The following is a 14,381-nucleotide window of genomic DNA, read 5'->3' on the forward strand; positions in this document are numbered from 1 at the left end:
TATATCAAATGATTACATTTTTAAAAAAAATTATAAATAGCATATAACAATACTTTAAATGATAAAGTTTTAATAGATATCCCAAAAAAATTGAATAAGCATAATAAAAACATTATTTGAGGAAACATTTTTTATAATCTTGTAATAAACATTTCATTGAAATCTGACTTAACGTAAGTGTACTATGACATCGATAATAACCTGGCAAGAGATATTAAATGTAACATTAAAGGAAACAACTAAGATTTTTAGTGTTTAACTAAGAACCTGAAGAAAGCCTATTGTAAGAAGAAAGATTGCAACAAACATAGGCAGGTATCGATTGCTTAAAAGAGCTGAGATTCCATTGAATGCATAACAATTGAATAAGAAAAAGATAAACATAATTAAAGCTTTTAAAAAACGTTCAAAACTGCAAACACACAATAAAACTTTTATCCACAAAACATCAATTGAACATAATGAAAAAAAATAAATTGAAGCATTAGACAATGATAAGGTAGATGAGCATAATACTTACAAAAAGGTTCAAATTAAAAAGATTCCCAAAGAAGAATTTGGAGACTCTGTAACCATAATAATTTAATAACATAGAGATAAATTGTGATGAACAAACAGTTTCCAATAAAGTAATAAATGACCATAGTAAACTATGAATGCAGACACATAATGAAAACTGTTTGTTATACAACTATTAATTGATTGAATATATGAATTGGGAGCTTCGAAACAACTAAAATAGTTGGAGAGCTTGCATGTATCAATTGTCACTTGTATTCATATCAAGGCAACCATTTAAATCTCAATAACACAACAATTAAAAAGCAACACGAACATCGTTGGAAAAGTTAAAATTTGATCATGACTAACCAAAAATTATAAGAAAATAAACTAAAATAGTGAAAAAAAACCCAAAACAGAACATACCACAAAAGCATAGTGTACTAAAATTTCATCTGGACATTTCATCAAACACTAAAGTTATAAAGTGGCATACAAATCAAAATAAGAGCACTTGTATACAAACAACACCAACCAGCAACACATACATTTTCCACTAAGTTTACTTTACAAATTTAATCAAAAACCAATATTGACGAAGAACACAATATCATAAAATTAAATGCTAACAACCATTATTAGCTAGCAAGCAACATATTACATCAAAAATAAAAAATAATAAAAAAAACTACAACCCACAAGTATGCAAAAGAAACCCCTTGATGTAAATAGCAGAAAACCTAAAAACCAAACCCATCTAAACGGAAAAAACAAAAAGGAGAAGACTTTGTAAAAAATAAAAATAGATAACCCAGCAAAACCTACGAAGACAAAAAACCAAAACAAATATAAGAAAGATTAAGGAGGCACAATTTTGTCATTCAAAATAGAAGGAAGAATCTGTGGTTACAAAAATAAATCATAAAAAAATGAGAAAAAAAAGAAACGAAATGCTATTTGAAAATCCAAAGGTTTTCACCTTCTTGTTCTTCCTTATTCTTCTGCATTAGAAAAAAAAAAAAGCAAAAGTAAGAAGGTGGATGAGAAATGACGTGAAGAGGAAAAAGAAATTATGGATTAGGTGGTGGGTAGAAGTACAAAAAAATGAAAAAGAGGAAAAATGAAAAAAAAAAAAAAAAAAGGTGAGAGCTAATGGTAAATGGCAGGGAAACGTGAAGAGGAAAAAAGGGGATGGCTTAGTTATGGAGTTGCAGAACAAGAAAAAACGGGCAGAAGATACGGTGACATATTGGTGGCGTGGCTGGTCATAGAAGGGGTGGTCAAAATGAGTAAAATTAAAATTGTGGATTCAAAAATAAATTGCCTGTTTTTAAAATTTTTCAGTGTTATATACTATAATGTATTTTTTTGTTTTCCTTTTATTAAAATTTTAATAGATTTAACATTATTTTTTTATTCAAATGTTTTTAGGTAATTTATATAAAAAAAATTAGTTTATTTATAAATAAATATATTTTTAGTTTAATAATTTATTTTATTTTTATTATAAAGTAAATAAAATCTTACTATATTTTATGTATCTATTATAATATAAATAGTTATTTTATTACTTTTATATAAAATAATATTTAATTTTTAATAATATCAAATAAAATTATTTTTATATTTAAAACTATCAAAATTTAAATATTGATCATAAAAAATAAATATTTAATATTTTACCAACAAATCACGTATCAATTAATAAATAAAATGATATTTAATTTTTAAAAATTAATGATTATTAGACAAATAAAATAGTTTCAAATCACATGTAACAAAATCATTATAATAATAAAATCACCTCAGTAATTTAGTTACTCTGGTGGACTTGATAATAATATCCCAATACCTTATTGTAGTTAGTTTTATTTTTTTACTGTTTTTATCGAAGGAACACTTGTGTTCTTATGTTTCCCTAGACGATGGCCATCAAACATCCAAATCTTGCAATTGCACTTCGTAATTATGGGATTGAAAATAGCAAAAGAAAAATATATATATTTGGGATGCTAATTTTGAATATATGCATAGCATTAAGAAAACAATAAGTACCCAGGCCAATTAATCTCCTTAGTTGCCATTATTCTTATACAATTCCCTTACAAAATCTGGTTCCTGAACATGGACCAATCCTTAAAATGCAGATGCCATGAACGAAGAGGTGTACAATAATATTTTCAAGGTGTGAGGAAATTAAGTAAAGACACTCTATTTCTGATTAAGCATCTAAACAGGCAATCTAAACCTGCTTCGAGACCTTTTCGATAATAGTAGAAAGTGTATCTAATCTCCTTACTCCAATTTTTGTATCAATTTTAGCAACATTTTTCGGACTTGTCCATGGAGTGTATGCAGGGTGAAGTCGACAGTTCCCACCTCATTGAAAAACTTCTGGCTTCTCTCGGCTGCAACTGGTATCAATTTTGAAATCAAAGACCAACCTCCAGCTTTTGTTTTCATTACTGGCATGGAAAGAAATGACAGGAATGACTGAAACATAGAAATTGTGATGTCATTGGATTCCCTCAGTGCTGTTACCACCATCAATAGATGGCAATCTACATCAAATAGAGGAAAGGGGCCATTATTATTCCATTCCAATCTCTTTAGTACTCTAAGGGCTTTAGCAATGTTCTTTTTCAACTTCTTTCTAAAGCTGATATAAGCAAGGATATTGCTTCCAATGCTTGAATTTCCGCCTCTCCTTCGTAAAACTGACTGAAGATCTTGTACTTGCTCCTTCATCATCATAAGTAGGTCTCTTGCGGTGCTACATGCATCCAGCAATTCAACCGAATCGTTAATTGCCTCCTCTACTAGTTTAAAATTTTGCAGACGATGAAGAGCTTGTCGAGGGAGTGGAGATTGAATGATTTCCTCAATTTTGTTGTACAGCTTTGCAACCCTAGTGAAACCTGTACAAATTGTCTCACCACCAGCGTAAATTGTTTTTGAAGCTGACAAGAGTCCAATGGTTTTCAGCTCGTTCAGCTCTGTTTCAATAGAATTAAGCTTCAACCTGGATGGCAAGCTGATGGATCTAACTGGAACATTCACACCATGAATTATAGATGAACCTGCCATATTTTACACGGAAAAAGTGCTCAAAACACTCATATATGTTGATCAGACATCCATAATTCTTCTATCTATTTATAAGAAAGAATTTTTCATGCTGAAGTCCAATCATTGGCCATGTGATGACAATGGGAGTTGGCCTACAATTGAAAGATCCTTGTAGCATATTTAGCCTGCAACCTGCAATCATTTCTCATTCTTTAATATTATGTTCAAGAGATGGACAACGTACAGAATTGAATAATTTTTGCCCATGATCCTCAAATTGTAAACAACTCGTACAGGCCGTGTAAGCCGTATGCTGCCTTGCCTCCCCAATCATTGGTGCGATACCTTCACAATTAGTGTTTGTTAATGTCCTTAAAGATTAGTTTATGAACTTTCAAGGCTGGCAATTTATAATTGCCTAATAGTTTAGAACCAAAGATATGATGTTAATTGACCCAGGATTGCAGAAAAATATTAGAATAGGAAACACGACAAATCGGGCCATTATTTTGCACAAAGCTAGACCTCAAGGCAAAGAATCTGGGGCGGACATCCCAAGGACACTGAATTCTTTAGCCACTTGTAGGCCAGTACCGTCAGAGAGAGATATTTGTTTATTGAAGAAGACATTGCCTAGAAGACCATGTAAAATTAAACCTAGAAACAATGGAGCAAGAAGCTTTTGGTTGAGGGAGGGCCAAAGGGGCGGCAGCTTGTAGAGTCACTAGAGTCAAATACTGTAATGCAGAAAATCCAATGCATCACATGCTCCTTTTTATTGCCGAGGAAGCTCTGATTCTCCTTGTCTCCCAAGATTTTACGTATTCTAAAGTAACAAATTCCTGCAAAACCATTTTCTCCTTGTCAACATAGCCTAATCTGTCGTTAGAGTGTTGAATTTTTAAATTAAGTAATTAAGATTCAAATTTTGACAACATCAAATATAAAAACAAAACCATTTTCGCCTTGTTCAATAATTTAGTTAAACAAAAGTTTTGGTGTATCTGCATCAAATTCTTCCGTCTTCCCTACATGCATTCAGTAGCAGAGTACATCAATCTACCATGAATTTTGTTGTCGAAATTTTGGTGTAGATGGACACCATTTTAACGTATGGCCAACGTACAAGATCGCCATCTGCAAATGAAGATTAAAGGGTGCCCAAATTCTTTAGGTACTAAATCCACCATGTCCGCAGTTGTCGTACCATAATTTTACAGGTCATTTTTGTTTTAAATTTAATTCCGTGACTATGTTTTCATGATCGAGATTACAAATATTTAAATAAATGTGACTGGTGGTACGTACAGGCCGCTCAAAAGATAAACTATAAGCTTCGACATAATAATTGCTTGTTAATGCATGATTGTGGTTCATATGATCGATAATAAGATAAAAGCATACACGTTCAACCTCCCAATGAAGGAACACAGCATTTAATAACATGGAAAACGAATTACATATTTCCGTGTCCATGCACCGAGAACCAGAAAAACAAAAACAAAAATAATGACCATGAAATTAGAGGAACTTAGATGCTACTATATTCTCAGCTGAAAATTCAGTTACATTGCCAACTTAGGATTAATTGAGTTAATAAGGTTCAAATAACTATTCTAAGTTTAAATCTCGATGCCAGCAACCTTTTTGGTGGTCTACCCAGTTCCTCCTAAACTATTTTCTACCTAAAAAAAAAGGAAATTTCAGTTACACCATTGGGATAAGGAACAGCCTACTGCGTTAATAATGAAGGGTAATGCTCATTTTCGATGTAAAATGAGTAAATTACTTTGAAATTGCCCTCTTAGTCAGCAGTTTTATTCCCCTTATACTTATTTATTTTTAAAATTTTATTCTCTATCACACTTCATTGTTGCCTTCCGTATGAACCTCTAGATTTAATCTAATGGATGAGCGCAAGCATAATGCGGTACCCACATTGCACTTGGTAGCATCTTTCAGACTGCCTGATACAAACTCTTGTAGTATGTCACATTTAATCCAAAAAAATGTTAGCACACGTAGCCAAAAACAGGAATTACTCTGACAAGATGGAAGGTGAACATGAGCAAAAAAGGACTACTTTGTCAGAATTGAACCTTATTAATCTCTTAGGTTTAGGCAAAAAGACAACAAGGTTACGCTGATAGAAATAGCAGAAGTGGAGAACTAACAGGTGAAACAACAACATACAAGCTAGAATTTAGACAGGACGAGAGACTTCTTATGTACCAATTATCAAAGATTACATTCAACCCATCTCAACAGGCACTACCATTAAGTAGTAACCATAGGGTATCTCAGGTAAGCATGATGTTAAAGGGTATCAACTATCAATATGTAATAATTGACAATAAGACAGAATCAGAGGCTGACATTGTGAAAGTAAATTTGTTAGAATTTTTAACCTCAAAATTATTATTAAAGTTCAATTGCATAATTACTGTTTTCTCATATATTTTATTAGCAGCCAAGACTGTAAAAACTAGAACAATTAAGTACAAAACATCAACTGAGACAAGAAGCAATTAGCACAATTAAGGCAATTCGTATACACATTTGAAAGTATACGCGAGTTCATTATGGCAACTTCATGTGCACATACAAACAATAATACACTTGCAGTAACAGAAATTATGTTATGTCACAAGCCATTTTTGCCATATAAATATAAGCTCATTTTATCCATAAAATAGATGTCAAAATTGAAATAAGCAACAAGAACTACAAATTAGAGAGACTGATATACAAACAAAGAACATACTAGTTAGACTGCGAGCCCTTGTTCCCTAGCTTTTTTCAGCCACTTAAGGGTAACCTCCAATGTCGAGTAAGCAGCAACATCAGTCAGACTCTTACTATCAACAGCATAATCAAACACTTCATATGCCTCTGCAACCCTGCCCTCCCTACAAAGTGCTCTTACAAGAGTAGCATAAGAAGCAGTCTCAAGCTTCACACCAGCGGACTTCATTGCCCCATATAACCCCATTGCTTTCTCCATCAATCTACACTTGCACAACCCATGAAGCAGCGTATTATAAGTGCATGAATTCGGGCTACATCCCTTTCTTTCCATCTCACCCAACAAAACCACTGCACCCAATGCATTCCCTTCTCTACACATTCCATTCATTAAAGATGTATATGTGACAGCATCTGGAAAATGGCCCGATTCAACCATAATATCTAAATACTTTCTAGCTTCTTTAACTCTCCCAGATTTTGACAACCCAAAAATCAAAGTATTATAAGTCACAAGATCAGGCTCAACACATTCCTCTTTCATTTTCTTATAAACCTCAATTGCCTCACTTCCTTTACTCAACATACAATAGCCTTTCATAATGGTATTATAAACAAAACAATCCGGCTTAAACCCTGACTCATGAAGCACACCAACCAATCTCATTGCCTCACGTAAGTTCTTTGAATTACAAACATTATCGATCAATATAGTATATGTAACAAGATCAGGCTTTATACCAAAAGAAGTCTTCATATCATCAATAAAACCGTAAACCGTACTCAAAGTTCTACACTTGCATAAATTCTTAACAAGAAAGTTGAACGTAAAACTATCAGGCGGAGAGTGCTTTAAAGAAAGTTCTTTTACCAATTCTACAGCATGATCAATGCGTCCTGCTTCGCAAAGCGATCGGATAGCAATATCAGTGGTGACCTGATTGGGTTTGAGCCCATTAGTGACCATCAGATTGAGGGTTTGGTGAACAGGGGAGAGGGAGGAATCAGGTGCTTTGCAAGATTGAGAGAGCAAGATATGGTAAGTTGATCGGTCAGGGGAAAACGAAGGGTGGGTTGTGATCATGTGGTAAAGAAGAGAGATGGAGTCATTGAGGATGGAGATTGAGGCATAGGATTGTAAAAGAGTGTTGTGGAAGCGAAGATCAAGTGGGGACTTCGTTGAGGCAACGATGGAGTTGAAAACTTTCTTGGCCGATAAGAGGTCAGGGGATTTAAATAGGGATTCGGTTTTGCGGGATACCGGGGAAGCTTGGGCTTTCTTAGAATGTTGGGGTGGTTTTTTCTTGGTGATTTTGTTGGGAAGCTGATGGGGAATCGCGATTGGGGGTTCTAAAGGCAGCTTTCTAATGAGAGAATTTGAGATTGCTGGACGAAATGAAGGTGGAATTTTTCCCATTTTTCTTCTTCTTCTTCTTGTTTCCTTTGAATGGGATTCGGTAGTTAGGGTTTTGCAGGGTTTTAAGACCAAGGAGAAAGTGAATGTGGGTAGGGTTGGGTAGATTTGGTCCAGCTTTAAATTTCACCAAATCCAATTTCATTTCAGGGCCCGATTGCCTTAAACAAGCTTTTTGATATCAGTCGAGAAGGATTTTATTTCAGGATCCAATTGCTTAAACAAAGCTTTTTCAGATCAGCCCAACAAAGGACTGCAAATTTTTTTTTTTTTTCAGTTGTCATATTAAAATTTTCATTTTACTGCTGCAAATCAAAATTCCCATGCTATTTCTTCAAAGCAGAGGGTCTTTTCTAAATTCATCGATCTTCCATTGTGCAAGTCTAGAACAATGGACAATGAAAAAGGAAATTCATAAGCATTTTGCATTTACATTTTTTGTGGTTGTTTAATTACATCAGGCATTTGAATCCTAAACTCGTATGGATTATAACAGAATTAATTATATCTTTAACATCTAAATTAATTTTTAAAAAATGTATAAATCAGTATTTAAATAAATAAATAAAATACATAATTTGTAATTTTAAATTTCAAATTATGTATAATGTTAATCCAAATTTTAATTCCATGAACCATATCAACTTATATATATATATATGATGTTTGACAAAAATTATCAAATTATATGTTTAGCATACATACTATCAATATCTTGTTTTAATATTAATTATAAAATATATTTTTACCTAGACCATAAAAATTATCTAAAATCAATCAATTATTATTTATCACATGACATCCATAATATGTTTTTACAAAATATTTAACATTTTTATGTAACAAGTAACACATATAATAAAATTATACTAATTAGATACGATAAAGGCAAATTAAGTTAATAGTATTATAATTTGGATTAAAAATTATACATTCTTAGAAAATCTAAGATACAAAATATATATTTTATTTCTCTAAATATCAATTTGTATGTTTTCTCAAAGTTTAAATAAAAACATAGTTAACTCTAAATAATATTTAATTTGCTTCTGTCTTTTATAATGCATATATGATATATGTACTGTAATATATGTGTGATTGTTATATAAAATTGATGGTTCAAATTTAAACTATCAAGAAGAAAATCCTTTTTTGGCATCTCATCACATTATATGTAATGTGAATAAAATTAGATTGAGAAACTAAAAATTCTTTTAAACTTTTTATATGCCATAACCACTGAAAACGTCTTGCAAATAAAAAAGCAACTAGGCAATCATGATTGATGTTTTAATATTTGATGTTTTTGTGCTTCTTCTGTTGATAGTAACTTTTTTTTTCTCTAATTTACTCAAATGAAATATATTTTTACTGGAAATATCCGACCCTTCATTGCTCAAAATAATTGAAACAATTGTGGGACATATCCATTCAATGAATTTTGTAAAGAATGACGACTTGTGGAGTGGTACACCTCATCAGCTTTTATGTTTTTCCTTTTCATGTTTTTTTTCTTTCACTTTTATCGTAACATCTAGATCCGGGGATCTATCGCTAGACATTAACTTTTAGGGAGTCGTCACCAATCTTTTTTTATCTAGGTGCGATTGGCCACCTAAAGAATCTGTCCTTTCAGGGAACACCTAAGCTTAAGGGTCCCTAAAAGAATAGGTTCAGGTCTACTAACCAGAACAGGGTTCGGGAGTTCGGTTACGTGTGAGGAAGGTTATAGCACCCTCACAACGCCCATCAAAAGATGGTACCAGCTTAAATTCGTGTTATCCAAAAGCCTTAAAATTTTACCAAGTAATTAGTTATTGGAAATTATTCTCAATTGACTCTAATACTTTTAGCAGAAAATTGAGAAAATTCCCTCACCTCAGGAGTATGCAAGAAAACTACTGTTTCACTTACAGAGGCTCCGTCGTCGGATTATTTAAAGAAAAAAAAAATCAAAATTAAGATAGAAAGGAAGGAAAGAATGATTTTTTTTTGTAGGGAAAATTGATACTTTCAACTTTTCCCCAAAAATATTTTTTTGGAAATTTCGATTTTCAAGGAAAATTGATACTTTCAACTTTTCCTCAAAAACCCTTTTTTTGAAAATTTATTTCTAAGGAAAATTGATACTTTCAACTTTTCCCTAAAAATATTTTTTTGAAATTTATTTCTGAGGAAAATTGATACTTTCAACTTTTCCCCAAAAGTATTTTTTGGAAATTTATTTCTAAGGAAAATTGATACTTTCAACTTTTCCCTAAAAATATATATTTTTTTTGGAACTTTTGATTTTTTTTATTTAAAGAAAAATAGAAAAATAAAAAAAATAAAAAAAGAAAAGTAAAACAAAACTAAAAATAAAATAAAGATAAAAAGAATATTAAATAAACCTAATCTAATAAATAAAAATAATAAATAAACAAATAAAACAAATAAAGATCTCAAAAAAAAAAAAAAAAAAAAAAAAAACCTAGAGCAGCTCGGCTATCGGCGCGGCTCGGCTCGGCTCGGCTCAAGGAAGAAAAACGGCTCGGAGGAGCGGCTTGGCGGCTTGGATCGGCTCGGCTCGGCTCGGAGGGGGACTGGCACGCGCGGGTCAGAAAGCGGGTCGACGCCCGGGTCGGGTCGGGTTCGACAAAACGCGCGGATCCTCTAGGTTACTTAAGGCCAAAACGACGTCGTTTTGGGAGGGTATAAAAGGCACCTTCCTCCGTTTTTCGGCAGAACGCTCCTCCCCCTCTCTCTCTCTTCTTCCTTTTTCTCTCCCTTCTCTCTAGAAACTGAAGAACACCGGTGCCGGATTCTGGAAATTTTCGCCGGAATCTAGAAATTTCGCCGGAATTTCGCCGGAAGTTCGCCGGTTTCTGGGATTAGTCGCCGGTTTCTGGGATTCTTCTCCGGAAACTGGGCAGGTCGCCGGAAACTTCAAGGTTGGCCGGAGATTTGGCCGGAAAATTCAAGTTTCGCCGGAATTTTCGTCGGAATCTGAAAATTTCCCAGAAATTTCCAGAAAAATTTTTCGCCAAAATTTCTAGAAAAAATTCTCCTCACTCTCAGAACACTCCTAAACCTTTCCTACCTTCCTATACGCCTTTTTCTCTCAAATCAGTAGCTTTGCTCACTGTTTTCTCTGTGTTCAGCATTGTTCCAGAGGGTCCCTTTTATAGGGATTGATCAGGAGTTCCTGATCAATCCCAATTCCTCCTTGGACGGGAATTCAATCTTTGAATCCAACTGGACTCTTCTGATTGAATTCCCCTCCAGAGTGAGATTCTTCAACTTTGAATCTTATCCATCCAGAATTAAAATCAAAAATAAATAAAAAAAATACTAGATAATTAAAAGATATGATAGTATAAAAATAAAAAAATAATATCAGATAATTCAGAAAAAATCAGATAAAATTAACAGATAATAATAAAAAAAAATAACATAAGATAAACCCAAAAATATATTACAAAAAAAAAAAAAAAAAAGATAATAATAATAATAAATATATAACTATATACATACAATACATATAAATCTAATCTAAATAAAAATAAATACACAAAGATATACATAATAATAATGAAATACATAAAATACAAAAGAAGAAAAAGAAAGAAAAAAAAAATACAGGATTGAAATGGGCCTTACCCCTTTGGGCCAGGCCCAATTGATCTGGGTCCGGACCCAATTGGGTGTCTACAGCTGCCCCTCTTTGCACATTTTCTGTGAAACAGAAATTGCGCAAAGACGTAGACACCCAATCAAGACTCAACTCAACATTTTTATTTTTTGATTTTTTTTTTTAAAAAAATTTTTGTTTTTTGTTTTTTTGTTTTTTTTTGTGTTTTTTTTTTTTTTTTTTATTTTTTTTTTGCCGAAGTTCCTCTAAACAGAGGCACCACGACTTTGGAAAAATAAATTGCTCCTCTCAACAGAGGCACCACGACTTTGAAAAGTAAATTGTTCCTCTCAACAGAGGTACCACGACTTTGAAAAGTAAACTGCTCCTCTAAACAGAGGCACCACGACTTTGGAAAAATAAATTGCTCCTCTAAACAGAGGCAACGGAACTTTGAAAAATAAATTGCTCCTCTAAACAGAGGCAACGGAACTTTGAAAAATAAATTGCTCCTCTAAACAGAGGCAACGGAACTTTGAAAAAATAAATTGCTCCTCTAAACAGAGGCACCACGACTTTGGAAAAATAAATTGCTCCTCTAAACAGAGGCACCACGACTTTGGAAAAATAAATTGCTCCTCTCAACAGAGGTACCACGACTTTGAAAAAATAAATTGCTCCTCTAAACAGAGGCACCACGACTTTTGGAAAAATAAATTGCTCCTCTAAACAGAGGCAACGGAACTTTGAAAAATAAATTGCTCCTCTAAACAGAGGCAACGGAACTTTGAAAAGTAAATTGCTCCTCTAAACAGAGGCAACGAACTTTGAAAAGTAAATTGCTCCTCTAAACAGAGGCAACGAACTTTGAAAAGTAAATACTCCTAGACGATCATGTCCGAAGGAGTTGAAAGTTGTGTTTGAAGGGATTTCAGGAGATTATGCCCAAAGGTCTTATAAATCAACCCCGATACCAAGAGACATCCTATTTCAAGGATTAGGAACTTACCTGACAAGTTTCTTCTCAAACTTGCAAAGTCTTTTCATACCTGTCTTTTCCATGTGGGATGTTGGAACACCCCTGCTTCTTGAATTTATACACTATACTTTCCTGAAAGTAGTGTATGCTATGCAAATGCATATGAACTTCAATGCATGCTATGCAAATGTTGGCCAATTAATTCCTGTTCAATGTATGGTACTCAAGTTTCTCAAGCTCCTTTTTTTTCTTAGGTGTCAAGCCCTTTGATTCCTCAAGGATCCAATTGCACTGTTCTTCTAAGATCGAACCAGTGTGACTCTTAATTGTCTCTTTCGCTCAGATTCTTCCTTGTTCTGTTTTTCAATACTTTGGAATAAGCTTCATCAATCGATCATCCCTTGACCATCATTCAATGAATTTCTCAGCGCTAGCAAATTTCATAACAAATTTCAAAACAAATTTCATCCACCATCATTGGGTCCTTGCTCATGGGTGTCTCAGCATTAACCATTCCAAAACAAACTCTGTCCACTGATTGTTCCCACCATTCAACCAATTCATCCTTGTACTCATCACTTGGTTGTATCACTGCCCCATTTCTTCATTTGATCACATCATATATCCTTCTAAATCATCTCCTCTAGGTTTCTACCATTTCTTCATTTTGTCTCCACCATCATCTTAGATTTCTTTTCAAATGAATGCAAGACTCTTTTAAACACATATTCATTCATTCATTATCATTTTAAATCCTGACAAATACAATGCAATCAAGCATTTTCTCAATTCATTCTAGGGGTGTAATGATAAGAGAACACAAGGTGAATTATGGTAAAGATAAATAATGAAGATCTGTTTTGGTACAAAATAAATGGGAAACGAAATAAATTGGATACATGTCATTGGGGTGAATGGTATGTCCAAATGATGAATATTCAGACAATTTTCAACATTAATCTAGGATTCTTTTTCAAAAACTCATTCCATTTACTGTTGAAGTCATCTTGAGCTTGGCGAACTCTGCCCCAGTCTTTGAGGGATCTTCAGATATCTTTGATCTTTCATTCATGTGAGCCATTTGACCTGGATCTTTTTTTTTTTTTTTTTTTTGGTACCAAAATCACCCTTTCAGATTTTCAATTTGGATCTCTTTTTTCATTTTTTTATTTTCTCATTTTCTCATTTTTTCCCTTTTTTTCTTTTTTTTTTTTTTTCTTTTCTCATTTTTCATCCAGTGTTGATATCTTTCATGTAGCATGATTTCATTGCTTCATCATGAGCCTATCTTTGCTCAACCTATGATCATTCAAGTTGGGTATTCACACTTGATCCAAATGGACTTTTCAATGTTGTAATGTAGGCCAAGGTGAAGGGTAATAAAAAAATGGATATAATAGGCTCAAAACATATATTAAAAAGGTTCAAAACCAAAGGATCATTTGATACAACTTGGCATTTTACCCCACATCATTTCACTGCTTTTTCTTTCCTCACACAAAGGATCTCATTACTTTGCCCCAAATCATGTGTGGCATTTATTTTTCTTTTTACTTTTCTTTCTCTTTTCATCTTCGAGACCTTTTGTGGTGTTTTTTTTTTCTTTTTTTTTTTTTCAAAATTTACCCTCCAGTGTAGAGGGTGATCCTTGGTTGGGGTTCTTAAAAAAAAAAAAATGATGATTGGCTCAAAGGGGTAGCAATAAATGGTTTTTCCAATGGTAAAAGAAAGATGGCCATTTTTCATCTCAATTGTGAATACCTTTCTTGAACATCATCTATTGAACAAAGCTCATGAACTTGTATAAAATATTGCACACCTTCAAGATATATCTCTTTCATCTCTGGTGATGGCTTACCCTCTTTATTTTTGCTCAAATCATCTCCTCTATGAATGAGTTCTCAAAATTAAATTCCAGAATTATTGTTATCATTGTCTAAATATTCATCATCTGAAATTTAAGAATGGGAATGTGAAGTTATGGAAGGTAACAAGGCATGGAATAATGGTCAAGTGAAAGAGAAAAATGTAATGAAATGCATTGACTTGCCTTTATTAAAATG

General features: G+C 33.1%; 1 protein-coding gene and 1 pseudogene across 3 annotated transcripts; both read right to left on the reverse strand.

Annotated features, from left to right (window-relative positions):
* Nucleotides 1-2,604: 2,604 nt before the first annotated feature.
* On the reverse strand, nucleotides 2,605-3,588 carry LOC111293306 (uncharacterized; annotated as a pseudogene).
* On the reverse strand, nucleotides 3,565-7,823 carry LOC111292745 (Tetratricopeptide repeat (TPR)-like superfamily protein). 3 transcript variants are annotated; one of them, XR_016345758.1, is made up of 3 exons: nucleotides 6,335-7,823; nucleotides 4,634-4,707; nucleotides 4,032-4,412 (listed from the first exon to the last, which is right to left on the reverse strand). XR_016345758.1 is itself a non-coding variant. In XM_089766758.1 (2 exons), the coding sequence occupies exon 1, from the start codon at nucleotides 7,730-7,732 to the stop codon at nucleotides 6,338-6,340; it is 1,395 nt and encodes a 464-aa protein (XP_089622884.1). In that variant the 5' UTR covers nucleotides 7,733-7,823; the 3' UTR covers nucleotides 3,565-3,581; nucleotides 6,335-6,337. The 3 variants fall into 3 exon arrangements, 2 of the variants coding, with proteins under 2 accessions (XP_089622884.1, XP_022741009.2); XM_089766758.1 differs by lacking the exons at nucleotides 4,032-4,412; nucleotides 4,634-4,707 and adding an exon at nucleotides 3,565-3,581; XM_022885274.2 differs by lacking the exon at nucleotides 4,634-4,707.
* Between the last annotated feature and the right edge of the window lie 6,558 nt (nucleotides 7,824-14,381).

The sequence above is a fragment of the Durio zibethinus genome, chromosome 10 (genome assembly GCF_047325235.1).
Source record: "Durio zibethinus cultivar Kanyao isolate XHJ-2024 chromosome 10, ASM4732523v1, whole genome shotgun sequence".
Taxonomy (NCBI): domain Eukaryota; kingdom Viridiplantae; phylum Streptophyta; class Magnoliopsida; order Malvales; family Malvaceae; genus Durio; species Durio zibethinus.

What these genes read in the sequence shown, in the direction of transcription:
- LOC111292745 (XM_089766758.1), bottom strand. Translation starts at nt 7,732, where the DNA reads ATGGGAAAAATTCCACCTTCATTTCGTCCAGCAATCTCAAATTCTCTC.